Source organism: Mauremys reevesii, linkage group 4 (genome assembly GCF_016161935.1).
Source record: "Mauremys reevesii isolate NIE-2019 linkage group 4, ASM1616193v1, whole genome shotgun sequence".
Taxonomy (NCBI): Eukaryota; Metazoa; Chordata; order Testudines; family Geoemydidae; genus Mauremys; species Mauremys reevesii.
In genome coordinates, this window is record NC_052626.1 from 20,796,031 (window position 1) to 20,818,448 (window position 22,418).

At 44.7% G+C, this 22,418-nt stretch overlaps 1 protein-coding gene across 1 annotated transcript in view; it reads right to left on the minus strand.

The window, feature by feature from the left end:
• Positions 1 to 5,144: 5,144 nt before the first annotated feature.
• The window catches only part of EXOC3L4 (exocyst complex component 3 like 4), a 39,605-nt gene continuing 22,331 nt past the window's right edge, over positions 5,145 to 22,418 (minus strand). The window contains exons 8-12 of the mRNA XM_039533644.1: positions 14,572 to 14,686; positions 11,653 to 11,775; positions 10,135 to 10,287; positions 8,481 to 8,602; positions 5,145 to 5,562 (exon numbers count right to left, since the gene is read on the minus strand). Coding sequence (XP_039389578.1) covers positions 5,400 to 5,562; positions 8,481 to 8,602; positions 10,135 to 10,287; positions 11,653 to 11,775; positions 14,572 to 14,686 — 676 coding nt within the window. The 3' untranslated portion in view covers positions 5,145 to 5,399. The remainder of the gene's footprint in view (positions 5,563 to 8,480; positions 8,603 to 10,134; positions 10,288 to 11,652; positions 11,776 to 14,571; positions 14,687 to 22,418) is intronic.

Sequence of the window (22,418 nt, forward strand, 5' to 3'; positions counted from 1 at the left end):
AAACTTGGGAAAAGAGCAGAATCCCAAAGCTCTGGCTTACTGAGAGTAATAACATAACTCTGCTTGCCTTAAATCTGCATGTGCTCACATTGAAGCCAGCTGGAGTAAAGCAAGCAGGATATGGCCCTCACTGACCATGTTATCAGCCTCAAATCAAGGCATCATAGCATGGGTATGGACAGGCTTAGGAACCAACCCAATCCACCAGAGCAGATAGACTTTCAGAGGCAGCTCACAAAACATTCAGCAGGCGGGAGCTGGTTTAGAATCTGCAGACCAAGTTTCTAATCATTAAGAAAAGGATTGGAGTGCATCCAGCAGTAATGTAGGCAGTTTGCCCCTCTTCCAAAAACTAATACAAGTGTCACCCAGCGTGGGTTTGTGGTAGACAATGCATTTTTTCAGCCAGCAAACACACCAAGTCCCCAGTAGAATGAGGCTCTGCTACTTACTACCCAAGAGTGAAATACTTACTAATACACACATCGTTAATCCTTGCTTTCACTGTCCTGGCAAATAAAGTGTTTTCCCAATAAAACCAGGCTGATTCACTAATATTCAAATGCATGTTGTAGGATAAATGACTCTTCACTCAAGAGCCCCTGGCCTTGTCATCTCCTCATTCAAATCCTGCCTCAAGATTTGCTTCTTTGCAAAGCTGATCAACACTCACCCACAGCTGTCAAATGCCCTCTCCACCCTGATATTACATGGGTGAGGGAGGGTTCCTCAACTTCCACCTGCTTCTGTAGGTACCAGGCTGGCTTGGATTTTTACTGGAAGTTTAACATGTAAAAAGGCCCAGAGCAGCGACTGTCTCTAGTGGTGCCTTGTATAGTGCTAGGCACATAATCACAAAGCCTAGAAACAGGCCCTGTCAGAAATGATGAAAGCTCCTAAATTAAGGATTGCACCTCTAGGTATTGAAAAATCATGTCTTGTCCAGAAAATCATGAGACTGAAATAAGTAAATAAACAGGGGGGTGCTTTTCATTTGCCTTTTGGTTTTTGAATCTTTAGGGTGCATCTAGGTCATGTTTTGAACTACGAGTTCTCCTCTGCAGCCAGCAAGGCTAGAAAATGAAAGCTGAGATTCCCATGTAAACCCAGGCCTCAGAAGCTGGAGCTTTAAGAGTAACAAAATCTTGCAAGATTTGTGATAAAATCACAAGACTTGATGTGATAAATGGGGAGCAGGGGAGAGGGGTAGCTCCCTTTTATGGACACCCAGCCAGTCAGGAGCTAGAGAATCCTCCTTGGCAGCTGTACCCTAATTGCCTTAACTGTAAAGGGTTTAGAGAAGCTTAACCTGAGTTGGCACCTGACCAGGCGAACCAATAGGGAGGCTGCACCCTTTCAAATTGGAAAAACTGCTGGGTGTGGGAGGTTTTTTCTTCCCCTCTCAGGCTGGAGAGAGGGGAAGGCAGTAACAAGCTGTAAACTCTAAGCCAGGTGTGGGAAATCTGTCATCAGCATCATACCTAGAAACTCCTCATTTGGAACCCCAGAGATGTAAGTAGCACAGGAAAAGTTAAGACAGATGCGATTAGGAACCTTTTTGGTTATTTTGGTTTGTGGATTCCTCTGTGCTAACCCCAGGTGCTTTTGTTTCGCTTGTAACCTTTAAGCTAAACCCCAAGAAAGTTACTTTTGATGTTTAATCCCTAAAGCCTGAGTTTTCAGATTATTTTTTTTCCAGGTTGGAGGTCAAGGGGGACCAGACATCCTGATTTTTATCAATGACCATCCTGATATTAGGGGCTTTGTCTTAGATAAGCAACTATACTGCACGCCGCCCGCCCCCCCTCCCCCCCCCGCCAGGCTCAGTGATGCGACTCAGAGGGGAGGTTAGCTGCAGGGGCAAGAGCTCTGCATTCAGGCTTGGCTTTGCCTTTTGAACCCAAAGTACCTAGCCACTGAATTCCTGGTGTCTAATCAATCAACACTGTCTTGTTTTGCTAAGGCTGTCCTGTGACACTGCACACATCTGCTGCGTGCACAGCTCCCAAGAGGGAAAGGCCAAGTGCATTGGCCCTGCTGAAGGAGCCACAGTGAGAAAGATGCGCTGACATCAGGGACCTGGTCTTGGAGTAGTGGTCCCTGGAGCAAAGCAGAGGCCCAGGGCATAGCACTGAGGGGGATAGAAAGGTTAGAGGCAAAGTGACAATAAGTTCCTTTTGTGTAAACTCTATACCCATAATCTGGATATAACGGGTCAGATCCTCCACTGGTGTAAATCTGTTTAAGTCAATAGCACTCCACTGATTTATACCAGCTGAGGATCTGGTCTAATGTTGCTGCTGGCATCTGCCTTGCATTTGCATTCTGAACACTGCTGGCAGGTTGTCATGGATTTTTCAGGAAGAACAGAGATGGAGGGAACACACAGTAAAACGCCCACCTTCTCCTCCGCTATGTCAATAGTTCTGTGCTTCTGTGGCTTCGCCATGTGAGTGCCATGGGCCATCGCTAGCTCCCTGCACACAGTCTGAGTGTAAATGGGCTGTGCACCACTATCCACTACTTCACATCCTTGCCTTGCTCCTTGACACTTCACAGGACTGTAGTCCTGTAGATCCTCCCAGGATTGTGGAAGGATCCCTCCTGTTCAGGGGTAGTTAAGATTCAGGGGTGGATTCAAATAGCCCTACATTCAACAGTCACCTTTGAATCTCCATCCTTCCCACCCTGTAGCAGATGGAGTTCCCCACAACACAAAACTTAGCACTGTGATGGGTATGAAGAACCCCTGCACAAGCGTTTCATCTCTGGCCCCTCACCATTTGCCTCATCCCACAGTGCTCCTCAGCCTTCTGCCCACAGCATGGGAGTTGGTCTATGTACAAATAGCAGGATGCATTTGAGAGGGGATCTCTGGTCCAACAAGGGAACCAATTGGTGGTGAAATCTATTGAGGTGCTGGAAAAATTAAGGGCCACCAGGTCCCATCTCAGTTGTGGCCCTGGAAGGCACTGTTCCCTTCTGGCTTTGCAGTCTCAAATTACTCTCCCATCCTGTGTCAGCTCAGCTGCACTGGTTGTTCCCTGCCCACTCTCTGCCCATCTGTTATGTGAAAGGAGAAGTGGGAACAGCTGTGAAGGGGATTCTTGCTCTCCCTTACACATCTGCTCAGATGAACAGTTCTTGTTGCAATCTGGCCCTAAGTGAGTTTCTTCTAAAAGCAGCAAAGAGTCCTGTGGCACCTTATAGACTAACATTCTTCTGTCCCTCTCCAATCATCTGAAACAATGCACAAACTTAGGAAAATGTAATCAGCAATTCAATAAATAGATCAGCCTTTTAGTGAGCTGATACAAGTTTGCAGCATGGGCTGTGGTTACAGGGCAGCTCATGTTTCCTTCTCCTAAAAGGTAATAATTGGAGATATACCAATCTCCTAGAACTGGAAGGGACCTTGAAAGGTCATCTAGTCCAGCCCCCTGCCTTCACTAGCAGGACCAATTTTTTTTTTGCCCCAGATCCCTAAGTGGCCTCCTCAAGGATTGAACTCACAACCCTGGGTTTAGCAGGCCAATGCTCAAACCACTGAGCTATCCCTCCCTCCACTTGTCCCTCTGCCTGGGCTGGCCAAAGAAAGGATCTCAGATGCCTCTAGCAGGTGCTTCACTTGTGTTTTTATTTACAGTGGCTGTACAGTCCCAAATCCCCAACACCTGTCCCCCGCTCCGACCCCTCACTGGGTCCTCTGACCTTTGAGGCCTGTGTCAGCCCGCAGAGCCTCAACCCTCCTATCTTCCCCTCTGAGCTTTTCCCTGGGTTTATACACCTGCCCAGTCATCAACCCAGCTGGTTCTGCTAGGCTCAGCAAATTACCCTGCTGGGCTCCCTGCTAAGGGTCTTGGTCCATACACCCAGCCATCTTACAGGGAAACCGGGGGAAGCTGGCTCTTTAGCAGGGCAGCCAAAGGTTTTATACCTCTGCCCTGCAACCGATGCCTTTAGTGGACAGGGTTAGAATAATAGAAATGTAGGACTGGAAGGGACCATTCTAGTCCAGTGCCCTGAACTGAGGCAAAACCAAGTAAACCTAGACCATCCTTGACTGGCGTTTTGTCAACCTGTTCTTAAAAACCTCCTATGATGGGGATTCCACAACCTCCCTAGGCAATTTATTCCAGTGCTTAACCACCCTGACAGTCAGGAAGTTTTTCCTAATGTCCAACCTAAACCTCCCTTGCTGCAATTTAAGTCCATTGCTTCTTGTCCTGTCCTCTGTGGTTAAGGAGAAGAATTTATTACTCTCTTCTTTGTAACAATCTTTTACATGCTTGAAGACTGTTATCATACCCCTCCCCCACCCCTGGTCTTGTTTTCTTTTCTCTTGGCTAAACCAACCCAATTTTTTCAATCTTCCCTCATAGGTCATGTTTTCTAGACCTTTAATCATTTTGGTTGTTCTCCTCTGGACTTTCCCTAATTTGTCCACATCTTTCCAAAAGTAGGGGGCCCTGAACTGGACACAATACTGCAGCTGAGGCCTTATCAGTGCTGAGTAGAATGTGGGAATTGCTTCTCATGTCTTCCTTACAACATTTCTGCTAATCATAATTCTGGGATTTTTTGCCTTTTTTGCAGCAGTATTACGTTGTTCACTCATATTTAGTTGTTGATACACTACAAACTCCAGATCCTCTCTGCGGTACTCCGTCCTAGGCACTCACTTCCCATTTTGTGCAGTTGCTTCTTCCTTCTTCATTGGAGCACTTTTCCTTTGTCCTTACTGAATTTCATCTTGTTTATTTCAGACCATGGCTCCAGTTTGTCAAGATCATTTTGAATTCTAATCTTGTCCTCCAAAGTGCTTGCAACCCCAGCATGGTACACTTACAAAGTTTGTGGATTATATTTGCTATGCCATGATCCAAATAATTTATGAAGATATTGAATAGAACCTGACCTAGGGCAGATCCCTGCAGGACCCTGCTTGATATGCCCTTCCAGCTCAACTGTGAATCATTGATAACTATTATCTAGGTCCTGTGGCACCTTAAAGACTAACAGATGTATTGGAGCATAAGCTTTCGTGGGTGAATGCCCACTTCATCAGACGCATTCACCCACGAAAGCTTATGCTCCAATACATCTGTTAGTCTTTAAGGTGCCATGGGACTCTTAGTCTGGATCTGTAAAAAGCAACAAACACAGCTACCCCTGTGATACTGTTCTCTAGGTATTTATCAGGGCTTGCTTAGGGACCTCTTTGTGCAATATTGACTCCTCCATTGTCCTTGTCTTCTGGAAATTAGAGTCAATTTCTGTACATCTGTTACAATGCTTTGAGTTATGGGCAGGGAGGAGCAGAAGTCATGTTTAGGAGCATGACCAAGAAGAACTGTAAAAAAAATTTTATGCTCTTATTTCTGTTGTCTAGCTGGTCTTTAAAAGCATGTGACAAGAGTTGGAGGGTCAATCTCGGCAAAGAGTGTTCTATCAGCCACGCTTTCTGCATTTTCTTGGAGTTTGGCTATTTTCTGAATAATGGACTTTTTCTTGTTCTGGCTCAATCCTCGACAGGTGAGAACAGCTTCAATATGTTCCTTTCTGTGAAAAGCAAAACCAGTGTCATTCTTGGGGAGCCCAACCAATGCAAATACACAGCAAAGCCACACCCTAAGGTAAAGTAGAGTGGAAACAGCCAAACATAGTTTCCATCCCTTAATATATCTCAGGTGTTCTCTGCCGATTATCCCATAGTCACCATGGGCTAACGCACGGCATTGCTGAGGGGGATGGAAGCATAAAAACTCTGGGACAATCGGTGTTGTTGGCGAATGGGATAGCTGAATGGTCTCTGATACAGGCAGTTGTGAATAAAATACGACATAGCTGCAAGTGCCCAGGAATGTCTTTTTCACAGTCAGCGGGGAGACTTGCCCGTGTAAGGACTGCTGGGTCAGGGTACAATGTAAGTGCTAGTATAGAATCAAATTCTGCCACCTTTATGTTGATTAATACTTTATTCTGTGAGGAGTCTCATTCCCTTCAACATGGCCACTCGCCATGTTACTGGTTACTGCTTATTATGAGTAAGGCTGTCAGAACTGGGCCCCAAGATTTGCAAACACAAAATGGGAGTTAAGTGCCCATTTCCTCTTGGAAGCCAATGGGAGTTAGGTGCTTACCTGCTCTTTGAGCCTTGAAAATCTTCTCCCTGGATGTTTTATACATTAATGTGAAATCTCCACCTTCACCGCACTAAGCTTTCCTGAGAAGCCGGAGGCCTTTTATGTAACGAGTGTTTGATTGTTAAATAATGTGGGCAGTAATACTCAAGAAATTGACAGGCACTAATTAGATTAGAGCTAGTAAAGAAGACATAGGTAATGGGCGCTATTCCAGAAATCTGGGCGCAGACGGATGCAGAAACCTATCTGAGTCATGACAGCTAGGCTCCAAAGCAAGGCAGGGCTAGGAGGCTCTGGCTGGTTTTCAAAACTTGCTTGGCCAAAGATTATAAGACTCAGCAATAGCTGAAGTGCAAGCTAAGAAACAGAAAAGCCAAGTTGATGAACCCTGAAATCTACTTGTAGTTGTGTTTTAAGGCTAATTATGAAAATTGTCGTCATAGACCCCAATCCAGCAGATGTAAGAGTGTCACGTGCTTTGAAGTTAAGTATGTGCCGAAGTCCTCTGGGGCCTTTTTTTTTTTTTTAAGGGTTAGATTGGTTAAATATTTTGGATTCAGTTTCTGTGTTCTGAGTAATCTGCTAAATTTAATGCTTAAATTAATCAGTGTGCAAATAACGTCCAGTGGTAACCACGCAACATAGTGCAACCACCTGCATGTGCTTTACAAACTAAGTTTTGTGAAACATACTTTAAGCTTTGCTGTTTGGTGGATATATTGTCATTAAGCTCTATTGTTTTTGAAGTATGATAATACAACCAAAGTTCTAGTTCTAGAGAACAATAACCTTACTTGTAGCAGACTCCTTATTGAGTCATGGCAAATCAATTGATAGTTTAGAGGGGCCTAAGGATGTGAGATCATACCTGACCTGTAGGTACTGTGGACAAGCGCAGTGCTTCAGATTCACTTTGGTGTAAAAGGATGGCTCAAAAGTCCACAACAAAAGCTGAAAAATGTATATTTGGTTCTGCTGTCTGATGTCGCTTTGCCACTGAAGGCTGGGTTGTAACCTTACAATCCCCTGGCCAGGTTTGGAAATCTCAACCATAACTTCGCTTTTTAAAAACAAAAGGGTAAATTCTGCAGCAATCTGGAGCCCTGGAGAAATACTCAGTCTGCACCGACCAGCCTGTAGTCATAGCCATAGAGTTTAAGGCCAGGAGAGACCAGCAGATTCCAGTCTGATCTTAGATTCATAGATTCTAGGACTGGAAGGGACCTCGACAAGTCATCGAGTCCAGTCCCCTGCCCTCATGGCAGGACCAAATACTGTCTAGACCATCCCTGATAGACATTTATCTAACCTACTCTTAAATATCTCCAGAGATGGAGATTCCACAACCTCCCAAGGCAATTCACAGGTAACCAACACTACCCAGCCATCCTAGCACCAAATCCAATAACTAGCATTAGACCACATTATTGCAGCCCTGGCTCCATCCAACCCCTGTATCAGTGTTATATTTATATTTCTAGTGTGCCAACTACCAAGGCATCTAGTAGCCAAATTAGGATATTATTTATCCCATAATCCTGGAAGGATACATATTCTCTGCCTCACACTCAGTAGGGTTGTAATCCATACAGGAGGTCTTAGAGAGGAATTTGCCCCCCACTTACAGGGCCGGCTCTGGTCCCAAGCAGTGCCCAAAAAAAAAAAAAAGCAGCAGCGATCGCTACCGCTGCTGCTTCAGTCTTCGGTGGCAATTCTGCGGCTGGTCCTTCACTCTGAGAGGGAGTGAGGGACCCGCCGCCGAATTGTCGAAGAGCCAGACGTTGGCTGCCCCAAGCACCTGCTTGCTGGACTGGTGCCTGGAGCCGGCCCTGCCCACTTAGAGAGGAAGATGCCCTTTCTTATACAGCTGCCATTCCACACATGGGTTTTTAAAAACAGCCTCCAATTTTGCAGGTGCAGTTTTGGAAGCACAATAAATTGAGGGCACAAAGGAGAGCATTGATGCTAAACTACTGGCTTGTGCCAGCAAAAGCAGGGGCTGGGATGCGGCCCCTTCAAAAATCCAGTTAAAATTTTCAAAAGCAGCAACTGACCTCGGAGGCCTCCGTTTTTGGGTGCTCCTCTTAAGACCTAGACCAAACCCATTTCCTCCAACGCTGAGCCTTGCAAATTGGCTAGCGCAGAGCTTTCAAATAAAACACAGGAAAACAGCATGGGATCAGAAATAACTCCTGTGCACCATAAGGTTCAGCTGATTCTGCTGCTACCAACCTGGAAGCAAATTATATAAATATTCAAGGGGCAAAAAACCTGAGCTTCACCCTGCTCACAGCACTTTACATTGAGAGAGCCTCTGATATTAATCCCACATACCTGACATCTGGATAAGCCTGACATATTTCCTCAATATAGTCCTTGATTTTGTGTCTGTCCTTCTCGGAAATTATGTTTGCAATGTAATGAATGGCAGAATTAAGCCAATCCACATTAGAGCCCTAGAAATAAATTAGATTAGGTGAAGTCTGTGGTCTGTATTTTAATGAGAAATGTCAACATGGATGAGTCACATTTACAGCGAAGTTAATCAACTTGCTCAGGATCATGGAGTGAAGCCATGGCAGTCAGCCTCAAACCTCGTTCTTCTCCTGACTCCTACTCTTTCTCTAACTTATAGGCCATGCAGCCTCCCTGTGTGACTCTCTATAGAAACAATAACACATGGCAGCGGATGTTACACTGTAATAGGCTGTCTTGGGTGTGTTGCAATGTTGCATAGAAAGGACCAACAGTGAGTCTGGGAAATGAAGGGGAACAGGGTCCCGAGGTTTTCGTTTTTCTGTTGCATTATCAACCGGTTTTAAGGCATTGTTCGTCTCAGTGGTTCACAAAGGCTTTTAAAAGCAAGCAGCTGCTTTCAGGCTCCTTCCTTGGAATTGGGAACAATGGGGAGGGAGCTTTTGTGTGCAGTGAAGGCTGCTTAGACCGTCCAACTGGAATTTCAGTAGAGGTCCAACTCTGCAGCCACGTGAGTAGGCCCAAGGGGACTGAGTGCATGAGTAAGGCCCACTCATGTGAATAACAATTTGTAGGTTCATGCCTAGACAAGGGTGACTAGATAGAAAGTGTGAAAAATTGGGACGGGGGTGGAGGGGTATATAAGGCGCCTATATAAGAAAAAGCCCCAAATATTGTGACTGTCCCTATAAAATTGGGATATCCGGTCACCCTAGCTTGGACCCTGCATGATAATATGGTAGATATCAAATGCCAACCTCTTGGAAAGCTGATTTGTCTGCATTGCCCTGAGTGGCTATTTCCTCTGCCTTGCTTGCCAAAGATGCACAACTCTTGGCTCACTAATGATCAAAGCTGGGAGGTTTGAAAAGAATCTAAAGCAGTTTGGTGCCAAATCCCTTGAATTTCAATAGCAGTTGGGTACCCACCTCCCTCAGACTGGGATATTCAAAGGCATCGAAGTGCTTTGAGTATTAGTATCAATGAGCTTCAAAGGGTGCAGTCAGCACTAACTCAAGCCTGAAATATCTCCCACCACAAAGCCCCAGCTTCTGCCTCTCCAGGCCTTCTCTGGACGAGGACAGTTTTCCTAAAAAATATCCCACCGTTGATCCCTCTGGTTTCTCTCCATCAGTTGTAGCAAAGGTGGGCGTAGTGCTAATGTAGACAAGCTTCAGGCAGCCCCTGGCATTTTAATCACTGCCACCTAAGCCTGTTGTGAGCAGGGTTCGGTGGGGCAGGGCCTGACCCATATTTTCATTTGAAGTCACTGGGAGCTTTTTGAAAATTAGGTCTGTGGTCCTTAAGCTACTAGTGACTGCAGACACCTTGTCTACACCAGTTCTAGTACTGGTTGAGCTGAACCAGTGATTGCAACAGTGGGCGATTTTAGGAAAACTATCCTAGTGCAGTCACAGCCCTATCGATGAGCTGCTTCTCATGTTGGATTTCACACCAGCCCACCTTTCACTTTCTGTAATGCAGCTAAAAAGGCCTTGATGGTTTTACATACCAGCTCTTTGAAGCTGTTACGTATGACGGTGGCTTCTTCCTTCATCTTTTTGCCAACTTCCTCCCGCTTGGCTGTCTTCATTCTCTTTCTCGGTTTGATAGCCTGTGTAATGTACTCTCTCACCACGTACTTGTGAGCAGCACCTAGAAAATCCTGTTTATTTGTTTTAAAAGAAAATATGGAGGGCAATGAGGTATGAGAGCAGAGGAGCCTTGGAACTCCTTGGCAATGTTAGAAGAGGTAGATGAGAATCCTGGGGCTGAGCATCTCTGGGCTAATCAGCACACGTGAAATGCCAGCCCAGGATTCTGTTCTGAATGCCACTTTTCAGAAGAGCACTCAGTGCAGTGCGTGGATGCTTCTGAGCAGGACAGATGGCTCATGTTCCCTTCCATCCACCATCTGTCTAGACATGAAGTGAAGATAGTGAACAAAAAGAAGCCGTATAATTACTGACTGTCTCTGTCCAAAATTGATCCATGATTACATGTTGGTGATTTGGTTCTTCAGTAACTAATGAGGACATGTGGGACTGTTTAATAATAGGTTTGGATGCTGCCTGCAGACTTTAAATTTAGAGCTATTGTTACCTATCCTTGTACTCTGCGAGTGTATAAATCTGTGCAGAGTGTATATGACAGTAGCGTGTTAAAGTAACGACTGTAATCTTCTTTGTATGGCAGATATAGAGTAAAGCAATAACTATAATTCTACATTTAGGTGGTTAAGGCAGATAATTGCGTCAGGAGTAGTAGAGTATATCACTGTGATGCTTCCTTTGCATTTGTGAATCGAGCATTGAGTCATTCTATGTTCCATGATCTGTTCTGGATGACCACAGTTGCACACTGGAGAGGTTTGTTTTTGTTTTCCATTTGTGCAACGAGTATACACATCTGCCATAGTTTGCATGGATGCGGCTTAGGGTTGCCCATGAGCTTCCTGAAAGATTGAAGCCAGGGGTTCCTACATTGGATCTTTCACAAGGTATTTGTGACTTCTTGTGAACTTCGTTCAGCTTTCCAAGCTTCATCAAAGCTGAAGTCACACTATTAAAGGTTAAGCACGTGGGTCCAAAAGGGCTCACATGACTTCAAGTGGAGGTGGGGGATGTTAAGATCTTGGTGGATGGGAAGACATTTGCTTCCCTCAAGTTGCTGGACTTCCCAGAGGGTTGCGGCATCGCAGCGAACCGATGGAGGAACAATGTGCAACAGCACTGGCAGCCAGGGTGTTGCAATTGAACAGTAATACTAACCGATGCTTTTGGTTCCTCTTTGAGACCAATTCCCCTATTTCAGTTGTAGAAAGGAAGTGCTAAAAGGTTATTTCCACGAATGAAAAAGTAAGGGACATACCTTGCAAACTTTCATTTAAGCAATTGTTAGTTATATCAGTAGCTGCACTGAAGGGAAGGGAGTGACCTTCGCAGGGGCAGCCCTTTGTCTGGAAATAAGATCACCACCTATACTGCTGTAACCTCATGCCAATTGTAATGCATAGGAAAAGGATACATACCTTGTCAACAGGCTGCTCTAAATGTTTTAGGTGTTGGCAAAATTGTACAGTTGTTGACATTATTGAATCCAGTATTTCACTATTTAACATCCATGCGTTGGTCAGAATTTTCTTAAAGTGTGGCTGGAAAATGACCAATTTGCCAGCGTTATTATAACAAGATCTTTCAAACACAAATTACTGAGCAAACTCTGTGTTTTGGGCACTGTACACAGCATACAGGAAGATCCAGACTAAGTCGTTCAGAAATATCTTAGGCACTAAGGGCCAGATAATTAAAGGGATTTAGGTACCTAACATGCAGATAGGTACCTAGTGTGATCTTCAAAAGCATCTAAGTGCCTAACTCCCTTTGATTTCAACAAGTGCTAAGTGTGTAGGTGCTTTCAAAAAATCTTACTGGGTGCCCAAGTACCTTTCTCTTAGACTGTAAGTCCCACTGAATTTCAGTGAGACTCAAGCTCCTGAGTGCCTTTTACTTTTGAAAACATTACTCGTGTGTTTCTAAGTCCCTTAGGCACGTCTGAGAATATTATCCGTAGCCAGTAACGTTGAGGCCACTCCTGCTGTCACTGCACACCCAAAGCTCTTATGGAATTCTGCTGGAGTTATGGGCACACAAGGAATGCAGGAGTGGGTCCGAAGTTAGACATGACCACGGTTCAGGGAAAGACAGTGTGCAGCTGGAGCAGGTCTAACTCTGAAGTACAGCTATCCTGGGAGAGCAGTGGTAAACATTATGGTGAGCAGGCTCTCACTTACAGTACATGCTTTGTTTGATTAAGGGGATTAAGTGCAGATGCTGTGTTTTTTCCTGCATTTTGGTTTTGTGTAATCCCCTGACTCTCTTTCTTTAGATAAATAAAACCCTTTTGCATCAGCTGGCAAATCTTATGGGCAAGGAGAGAAATTGAAATGCTAATCATAGAAATCCGAAGTGGAATGTAAGAGCAATTCACTGAGCACTGTTGGAACACAGTGATACTTGTGGTCAGGCTGTTTCTTGATATATTGTACAAGGTTCAGCTGGTGTCAGTCACCATAGCTCCCTTGCCTTCAGCTGAGCTACGCAGATTTACACCAGCTGAGGATGTGACTCATCATTCAGAAGCAAATCTGTTGGAAGCTAGCTCAGAAACTAACCACCTCCTTACTCAACTCTTATCCAGAAATAAATCAAAACGCGCTAGGGCAAATCCCTCCTTTTAGGGAGGCCGTCCCCAGTGTCTGTGGATCTCATGCTGAATCCTCCTCTGCTTGTCACTCTGATCTGGATGTGGTGGATCTGGCTGTGGGAAAAGTTCCCAGATATACACTCCACCTGTTCATGGTAGAGGTTCAACCTGTAGTAACCCAGCCTGCTCATTAACTCCTTCACATCACCACCCAGGGTACATCTCTGCTGAAATCCTTATCCATGCCTGCTCCTCTCTTTGACCATTGCAGGTCTCTTCACTGTGGTCTGCCCATGGCTCTCCAGGCACTAGCATCTCCAGAATTTTATGCTGCCTACGTGAAGTCATACCAAGAGAAGCTCTGCCATAGCTTAAATGTCTCCACTGGCTCCCAGTGGGTATTCACTTGAGGTTCAAGCTTAAGTGCCCTCCTTCTGAAGATTCTCTTGGGACTTGCCCATGCTCGGCTTTCAGTCTGCTTCTTTCTACATCTCTCTAAGCTCCTGACCATCTAACTCCTATCTGATCCTTCCCCCAGTTGGTCCAAAAATCCCTTCCTTTGCATGCCCTGCCATCTGGAACAGTATTCCCATCTCTCTCTGCCTCACCAACTCCATGCCTTTCCAATTCTATCCTTAAACATGCCACCTTCTCCTTTGCAGGGGCTCTTGGCTCTGTGTGTGACACGCCTGATCCAAAGCTTACTGAAGCCAATGGAAAGACTCCCACTGACTCTAGTGAGCTTTGGGTCATGTTGGAGCTGGGCTATGCCCAAATGCTTACATCATGGCAAACAAATGGATCTTTGCACCACTGTTTCCCGTAGTTTATTCTCTGTAACTTACAGGGCAAAACTCCTAGCTGACAAACTATAGGTAATTCATCAATATGGAGCACAAGTCCCAAACTTTCCTCATATTTCCCTCACACAACTCTGCTCCCTCCTGCCCCTCCTATCCCTGTACTCCCCTTCCAGGTCCATGTTCAATCCATAAACCATCTGTGGTATATAACTGCACTATCCTCTTTCTGATTCAGCCACATTATGCCTTCTTGGGGGAGATCGCCTGTAGCCAGTGTGCACATAGCATGTAGGCTGTAGAAATCCCTATCAAAGCATCTGGAAAAGCCCTACTGCAACAGAAATAACTTGTCATTTCAGCCTCTTATCCCAGATCTCCACTGTAGTGCTGACAGAAGGACTTTGCCCTTCCAGTGGTGAAAGAGCTCTTGGATTTTTCTACGACAACATACTTGAACAGAGCCGAGGCAGAATAAACTCATTTCATTGTCACTATGCTGTGATATGCCTTTAGATAGAAGTTGGTAATAGATCATGATGGCAGACTTGTTGTGAATAAATCAGGCTAAACAAAACCCCTAGAAAGCTATTTTTTAATCAAACAGCCAAATTCATCTCTGGTGTAATCTCACTGCCTTCACTGGGGTTTCACGAGGGGTGAAATTCACCCAAGCTGTTTTAGGATATATGCTAAGAAGCCGTCAAATATACTTTTTTGTTTTGTTCCTGTGGCTTAACCAATGCATCAGTGTTTGTAACAAAAAGCCTTAAACCCTAGAAATCTGACTTGGGGTTGGAGAGGTTTAGTATGAAAACTAGACATGTCACATTTTGAAATGACCACAATCTCCTATCCATGGAAAATGGGATGTGTATTGGGGAAATAAATCCTGAACTACCAGGTTCAGATCAAGTCCCACAAACATTCCGAATTCTTCTTACCTGCGTTTTTTGTTTTAATTTATCTAAAACATCCTTTCTGAAGCTCATTGTCACATCAGTCAGGACATTTTCCAGTTCTGTAGTGTCAGCATTAAATGTTGTTTGTAAGCCTCTCCTAGACAGAGAAGTAAAAGCAGTGATTTAATGATGATCGGCATCATGTGCAACTGCTATGGACAATTTAGCCAAAATAATCAGCTCAGAAAACAAAGAAAGAAGTGGGACCGCTAAACACTGAGGATGGAGTGGAGGTTAAGGATAATCTACGCATGGCCCAATATCTAAACAAATACTTTGCCTCAGTCTTCAATGAGAGTAATGAGAAGCTTAGGGATAATGGTAGGATGACAAATGGGAATGAGGATATTGAGGTAGATATTACCACATCCGAGGTAGAAGCCAAACTTGAACAGCTTAATGGGAGTAAATCGGGGGGCCCAGATAATCTTCATCCAAGAATATTAAAGGAACTGGCACATGAAATTGCAAGCCCATTAGCAAGAATTTACTGATTCATTACAAACTCAGGGGTTGTACCGTACGACTGGAGAATGGCTAACATAGTTTCTATTTTTAAGAAAGGGGGAAAAAAGCTGATCCGAGTAACTATAGGCCTATTAGTTTGACATCTGTAGTATGCAAGGTCTTGGAAAAATTTTTGAAAGAGAAAGTAGTTAAGGACATTGAGGTCAATGGTGAATTGTCAGGCTGGAGGGAGGTTACTAGTGGAGTTCCTCAGGGATCGGTTTTGGGACCAGGCTTATTTAATCTTTTTATTACTGACCTTGGCACAAAAAGTGGGAATGTGCTAATAAAGTTTGCGGATGACACAAAGCTGGGAGGTATTGCCAATACAGAGAAGGACCGGGATGTCATACAGGAAGATCTGGATGACCTTATAAACTGGAATAATAGTAATAGGATGAAATTTAATAGTGAAAAGTGCAAGGTCATGCATTTAGGGATTAATAACAAGAATTTTGGTTATAAACTGGGATCACATCAGTTGGAAGTAACAGAGGAGGAGAAGGACCTCGGAGTGTTGGTTGATCACAGGATGACTATGAGCTGCCAATGTGATATGGCTGTTAAAAAGGCTAATGCGGTCTTGGGATGCAAATTCTGTTAAATTCCCCACTCAAGAGACAGGGGCTGTCGTGCTCTAACTGCCCCGTGAGGACCCTGCTGGGCTATGTGAACACGCTCTAGGTCAGTGGTCGCAACCTTTGCAGACTGCTTGGACCCCTTTCAGCAGTCTGATTTGCCTTGCCTACCCCAAGGTACACATCACTTTAAAAAAGTGCTTGCTTACAAAATCAGACAGAAGTGTCCCAGAACACTCTTACTGAAAATGCGTATGGGCTCATTTTGTCTGTATGGAATTTTAGCTTGTACTGACTTCACTAGTGCTTTTTATGTAGCCTGTTGTAAAACTAGGTAACTATCTAGATGAGTTGATGTACCTTCTGGAGACCTCTATGTACCCCCAGGTACATGTACTGCTGGTTGAGAACCACTGCATTACTTGCAGTGAGCCAGCAAAGTCCCCATGGGGTAGTTTGAGCACAACACACCACCTGTGGCCTGGGTGCTGCATTCACCACCCCAAACCCCACTGACCGTCGCTGTGGCTTGCCTGCGATCAGTCCCTCACTTCACAGTCTGCAGGGGAGAAGAAGCGGGAGGGACAAGAGGAGATGGGGACAGAAGAAGAAGAGAGAGAAAGGGAATGTGACAGAGGAGAAAGATCATCCCGGGAAGGAGGTCCAGGCCTGGAACAGGCCCAGGTAATGAAGAGCCCAAGGCAGCATAGGAGGGCAGCTTTTCTCAGAGCTGATCCTCTCCTTCTCCCTGTTTGGCAGTGGGGGTTGGTTGGGGCATAGCTCAGACCCCACCCCGTTGGCCATAGAGAGGGAGTGGAGTGGGAAAAGGTCCTGATTTTTACTAGGGTAGGGGAAATGGAGGGAGAGAGAACCCGGATTCTGCAGGGTGGGGGAGGAGAGAGAGGTCCAAGCAACCTCCCTAATTTTTTTTTTCTGTAAACGTCCCTGAAAGTTTCCGAGCAAGATCGCCGTCTCTGCAATAGTATCACTACTAGAGATGAGCCAGAGATGAACATTTCTGATCTGGAGCTCGATATTGGCCACCTGCATTTCTGTAATCCAGGGAAGTTCAAATGCAGGTCCATTATGATTTATTTGCAGTAGAGCTCACTGACTGCTAAGTGCTTTCCCTGCTCTAAGGAGTGTATAGTCTGAGACAAGTAAACAGCGGTCAGGGGAAGAGCAATAACAATTAGCAATTTATTGTAATACAAAGAATAAATTACGCAGAAGTCAAATTTGATTCCCTATATGCAGCATCTCTTATCAATATGGAATTGAACAATGAAGTGTAAAAAGAAATGTGCCTGTATGAAATCGTGTGACTTCATTTAAAACACATAAACTGTTAACTTTGGAATGTATGAACGTGACCAGAATGGAACGAGTGACCAATTCAAGGGGAAATGAAGTTTGGAAATTTTGGTGAAGTCCACAGCAGCTTAGATAGGCTCTGTCCGGGGTTAAGACAATCCTCTTTATAATTTCCCACATTACACAATTGCTATTGTGTAAAGCTCTCTTCAGCAAGTTGAAGCAGCAGCAACAAAATATTATGGCTAACGTTACAGCTGTGTTAGAATGCTTTTCATCTCAGCCTTCTCTGCACACACAGCTGTACTAGTTTAACTTGCGGTGATTTTTTTTTTTTAAACCAACTTAACTGAACTAGTGCAAAAGCCTGTGGGAACCCTCTTACTTAGGTTGAAACTGGGCTTAGTTTGTTGAGTTTAAGTTGATGAGGAACAGGGTAAAGCTAAACTAAGCCCCTCTGAGACTGAAGTTAGAGTGTCCACACAGTGTTAGACCTTGTTTAACTAAACGGCTGCAAGTATCAGAGAGAGACATGTGAGCTATAGAAACATCTTTGTGGAAATGTGTATATATATTTATTTGATATTTGGGGTGTAGACACAGGCGAGGTGGAATGGTCAGACTCTCATTTTTGTTTCTGCTCTGTAGTATTAAGGGCTGACCTGCTCCGAGCTAAGCCAATGACAAAACCCCTACTGAGTGGTTTTTCAGCGTGAGCAGGACTGAGCCATTAGTCCCAAAGTTTTCATATTTGGATGCATAAAGCTGGACACCTAAATCTAAATTTCAAAGCACCCAGACAAGAAGTCTGATATTTTACAGCTGCGCACTTGCAGCTTCTCACATCCAGTTGCTGAACGTCTCTAAAATCATGCCACTTAAGTGCCCAAATAAGCAACCTAACTTTAGCAATCCGGCACCCCAGTCCTGCAAACACCTGTGCATATGTTTAACTTGATGCATGGATAGTCCTGCTGGATCTAACTTCTCTATACAGGGGTGCTGCAGCACCCCCTGGCTTGAAGTGGTTTCCATCACATACAGGGTTTACAGTTTTGTTCAATGGCTCTCAGCACCCCCATAATACAAACTGTTCCATCGCCGCTGCATCTACATCAAGTTAAGCAGGTGCTTAAGTGCTTGCAGGATTGGGGCCCAACTTTGGAAATGCTGCCCTTCACTTCACTGTCATGTGAAATCCTTAGCATGGAATTCCTTAAGAGCTAGTATCACTTATAAAGAAGAATGAGGAGTACTTGTGGTACCTTAGCCCTGGTCTATACTACGAGTTTAGGTCTAATTTAACAGCATTAGGTCGATTTAACCCTGCACCCGTCCACATGACCAAGGCTGTTTTGTCGACTTAAAGGGCTCTTAACATCTATTTCTGTACTCCTCCCCGGCGAGGGGATTAGCGCTAAAATCGACCTCGCTGGGTTGAATTTGGGGTAGTGTGGACACAATTCGATGGTATTGGCCTCTGGGAGGTATCCCAGAGTGCTCCATTGTGACTGCTCTGGACAGCACTCTCAACTCAGATGCACTGGCCAGGTAGACAGGAAAAGCCTCAGGAACTTTTGAATTTCATTTCCTGTTTGGCCAGCGTGGTGAGCTGATCAGCACAGGTGACCATGCAGAGCTCATCAACACAGGGGAATATGGAGTCCCAGAATCGCAAAAGAGCTCCAGGATGGACCAAACAGGAGGTACTGGATTTGATCGCTGTATGGGGAGAAGCATCCATGCAGGCAGAACTCCGTTCCAAAAGATGAAATGCCAATATATTTGCCAAAATCTCCAAGGGCATGATGAACAGAGGCTACAACAGGGACGCATGAAAGTTAAGGAGCTGAGGCAAGCCTACCAAAAAACAAAGGATGCAAACGGTCGCTCTAGGTCTGCTGTCTATTAATTTCATTTGGTGACCCCTAGTTCTTGTATTATAGGAATAAGTAAATAACTTTTCCTTATCTACTTTCTCCACATCACTCATGATTTTATATACCTCTATCATATCCCCCTTAGTCTCCTCTTTTGTTGTTGTTGTGTGGTTGCTGGTATTTGCTTCAGGTTGGGGAGGCTGTCTGTAAGCAAGGACAGGCCTGGCTCCCAAGATCTGTGAGAGTGAGGGATCGTCCTTCAGGATAGGTTGTAGATCCTTGATGATGCACTGGAGAGGTTTTAGTTGGGGGCTGACGGTGACGGCTAGTGACGTTCTGTTATTTTCTTTGTTGGGCCTGTCCTGTAGTAGGTGACTTCTGGGTACCCGCCTCTAGGGTGACCAGATGTCCCAATTTTATAGGGACAGTCCCGATTTTTGGGTCTTTCTTATATAGGCTCCTATTATCCCCCACCCCCTGTCCTGATTTTTCACATATGCTGTCTTGTCACCCTAGTTTCTTCACTTCAGCAGGTGGGTATTGTAGTTGTAAGAATGCTTGATAGAGATCTTGTAGGTGTTTGTCTCTGTCTGAGGGGTTGGAGCAAATGCGGTTACATCTTAGAGCTTGGCTATAGACCATGGATCATGTGGTGTGGTCTGGATGAAAGCTGGAGGCATGTAGGTAAGTATAGCAGTCAGTAGGTTTCCGTATAGGGTGGTGGTTATGTGACCATCGCTTATTAGCACTGTAGTGTCCAGGAAATGGATCTCTTGTGTGGACTGGTCCAGCCTGAGGTTGATGGTGGGATGGAAATTGTTGAAATCATGATGGAATTCCTCAAGGGCTTCTTTTCCATGGGTCCAGATGATGCAGATGTCATCAATGTAGCACAAGTAGAGTAGGGGCTTTAGGGGACGAGAGCTGAGGAACCATTGTTCTATGTCAGCTATAAAAATGTTGGCATACTGTGGGGCCATGCAGGTATCCATAGCAGAGCCGCTGACTTGAAGGTACACATTGTCCCCAACTGTGAAATAGTTATGGGTGAGGACAAAGTACAGCCATCAGGTTTGCTGTGACATTATCAGGGATACTGTTCCTGATAGCTTGTAGTCCATCTTTGTGTGGAACATTGGTTTAGAGGGCTTCTACGTCCATAGTGGCTAGGATGGTGTTTTCAGGAAGATCACTAATGGACTGTAGTTTCCTCAGGAAGTCAGTGGTGTCTCAAAGATAGCTAGGAGTGCTGGTAGCGTAGGGCCTGAGGAGAGAGTCTACCTAGCCAGACAATCCTGCTGTCAGGATGCCAATGCCTGAGATGATGGGGCATCCAGGATTTCCAGGTTTATGGATCTTGGGTAGGAGAGAGAATACCCCTGCTCAAGGTTCTAGGGGTGTGTCTGTGCAGATTTGTTCTTGTGCTTTTTCAGGGAGTTTCTTGAGCAGATGGTGTAGTTTCTTTTGGTAACCCTCAGTGGGATCAGAGGGTAATACAGACTAACACGGCTACCACTTAAAAATAAGAGTACAGACAGAGCTGAGTTTGTAAAAAACATAGCTACTGCTTTAAAGACCATGGCATACAAGTAATTTGCTGGAGAGACCATGCCATCTAGAGGTTTTCTGATGTTAGTGCTTAATGTGGATTCTAACAAAAAACACACTGGGAAGAATGGAAGCTGCTACAACTTAAAACTAGGGCTGTCAAGCAATTAAAAAAATTAAGCGTGATTAATCACACTGTTAAACAACAACAGAATACCATTTATTTTAAATATTTTTGGATGTTTACTACATTTTCAAAATATTAATTTCAATTACAACACAGAATACAAAGTGTGCAGTGTTCACTTTATATTTATTTTTTATTAAAAATATTTGCACTTAAAAAAAATTTTTTTTTCAATTCACCTCTTTCAAGTACTGTAGTGCAATCTCTTTATCATGAAAGTTGAACTTACAAATGTAGAATTATGTACAAAAAACTGCATTAAAAATAAAACAGTGTAAAACTTTAGAGTCTACAAGTCCACTCAGTCCTACTTCTTGGTCAGCCAATCACTCAGACCAGTGGTCCCCAATCTTTTCGTGTGGCAGGCGCCGGACGACTAGCTGCCAAGGAGCGTAGTTGCTGGACAAGCAGCCACCGAAATGCCACCGAGAAGCGGCAACGCCAGGAAGCGTCGCCTCCAAAATACTGCCGAGAAGCAGCGTCATCAAGAGGTGTCGCCGCTGAAATGCTGCTGATTTCTGGCGGCAGCACTTCTTGATGTTGCTGCTTCTTGGCAGCGTTTCGGCGGCTGCTTGTCTGGTGGCCAGTAGGCAGGTGCACATAGATGCCGCGGCGGGCGCCATGGCACCTGTGGGCACCGCATTGGGGACCCCTGACTCAGACAAACAAGGTTGGTTACAATTTCCAGCAGATAAAGCTACCTGCTTCTTGTTCACAATGTCACCTGAATGTGAGAACAGGCATTCGCATGGCACTGTTGTAGCTGGTGTTGCAAGGTATTTATGTGCCAGATTACTAAACATCCATATGCCCCTTCCATGCTTCGGCCACCATTCCAGAGGACATGCTTCCATGCTGATGATGCTCATTAAAAAATAATGTGTCAATTCAATTTGTGACTGTACTCCTTGGGGGGAGAATTGTATGTCTCCTGCTCTGTTTTACCCACATTCTGCATATATTTCATGTTATAGCAGTCTCGGATGATGACCCAGCACATGTTTGTTTTAAGAACACTTTCACAGCAGATTTGACAAAATGCAAAGAAGGTACCGAGGTGAGATTTCTAAAAATAGCTACAGCACTCAACCCAATGTTTAAGAATCTGAAGTGCCTTCCAAAATCTGAGAGGGACAAGATGTGGAGCATGCTTTCAAAAGTCTTGAAAGAGCAACACTCTGATGCGGAAACTACAGAACCCAAACCACCAACAAAGAAAATCAACCGTCTACTGGTGGCATCTGACTCAGATAACGAAAATGAACATGTGTCAGTCTGCACTGCTTTGGATTGTTATCAAGCAGAACCCATCATCAGCATGGAAGCATGTCCTCTGGAATGGTGGCTGAAACATGGAAGGGGCATACAAATGTTTGGCATATCTGATACATAAATACCTTGCAACGCCAGCTACGAAAGTGCCACCTGAATGCCTGTTCTCACTTTCAGGTGACACTGTAAAACAGTATCTCCCGTCAATGTAAACAAACTTGTTTGTCTTAGCGATTGGGAGAATAAGAAGTAGGACTGAGTGGACATGTATGCTTTAAAGTTTTACACTGTTTTGTTTATGAGTGCAGTTATGTAACCAAAAAAAATGTGCATTTGTAAGTTACACTTTCACGGTAATGAGATTGCACTTCAGTACTTGTATGAGGTGAATTGAAAATACTATTTCTTTTGCCACCCGGGGAGCCCGCCCCAGGTCTCCTCCACTGAGCACGCCGGCGCTGCTCTAATTCTCCTCCCCTCCCAGGCTTGTGGCACCGATTGGAGGAGACTTAATTTCTGAGCGTTGCACTGTGGGTAGCTATC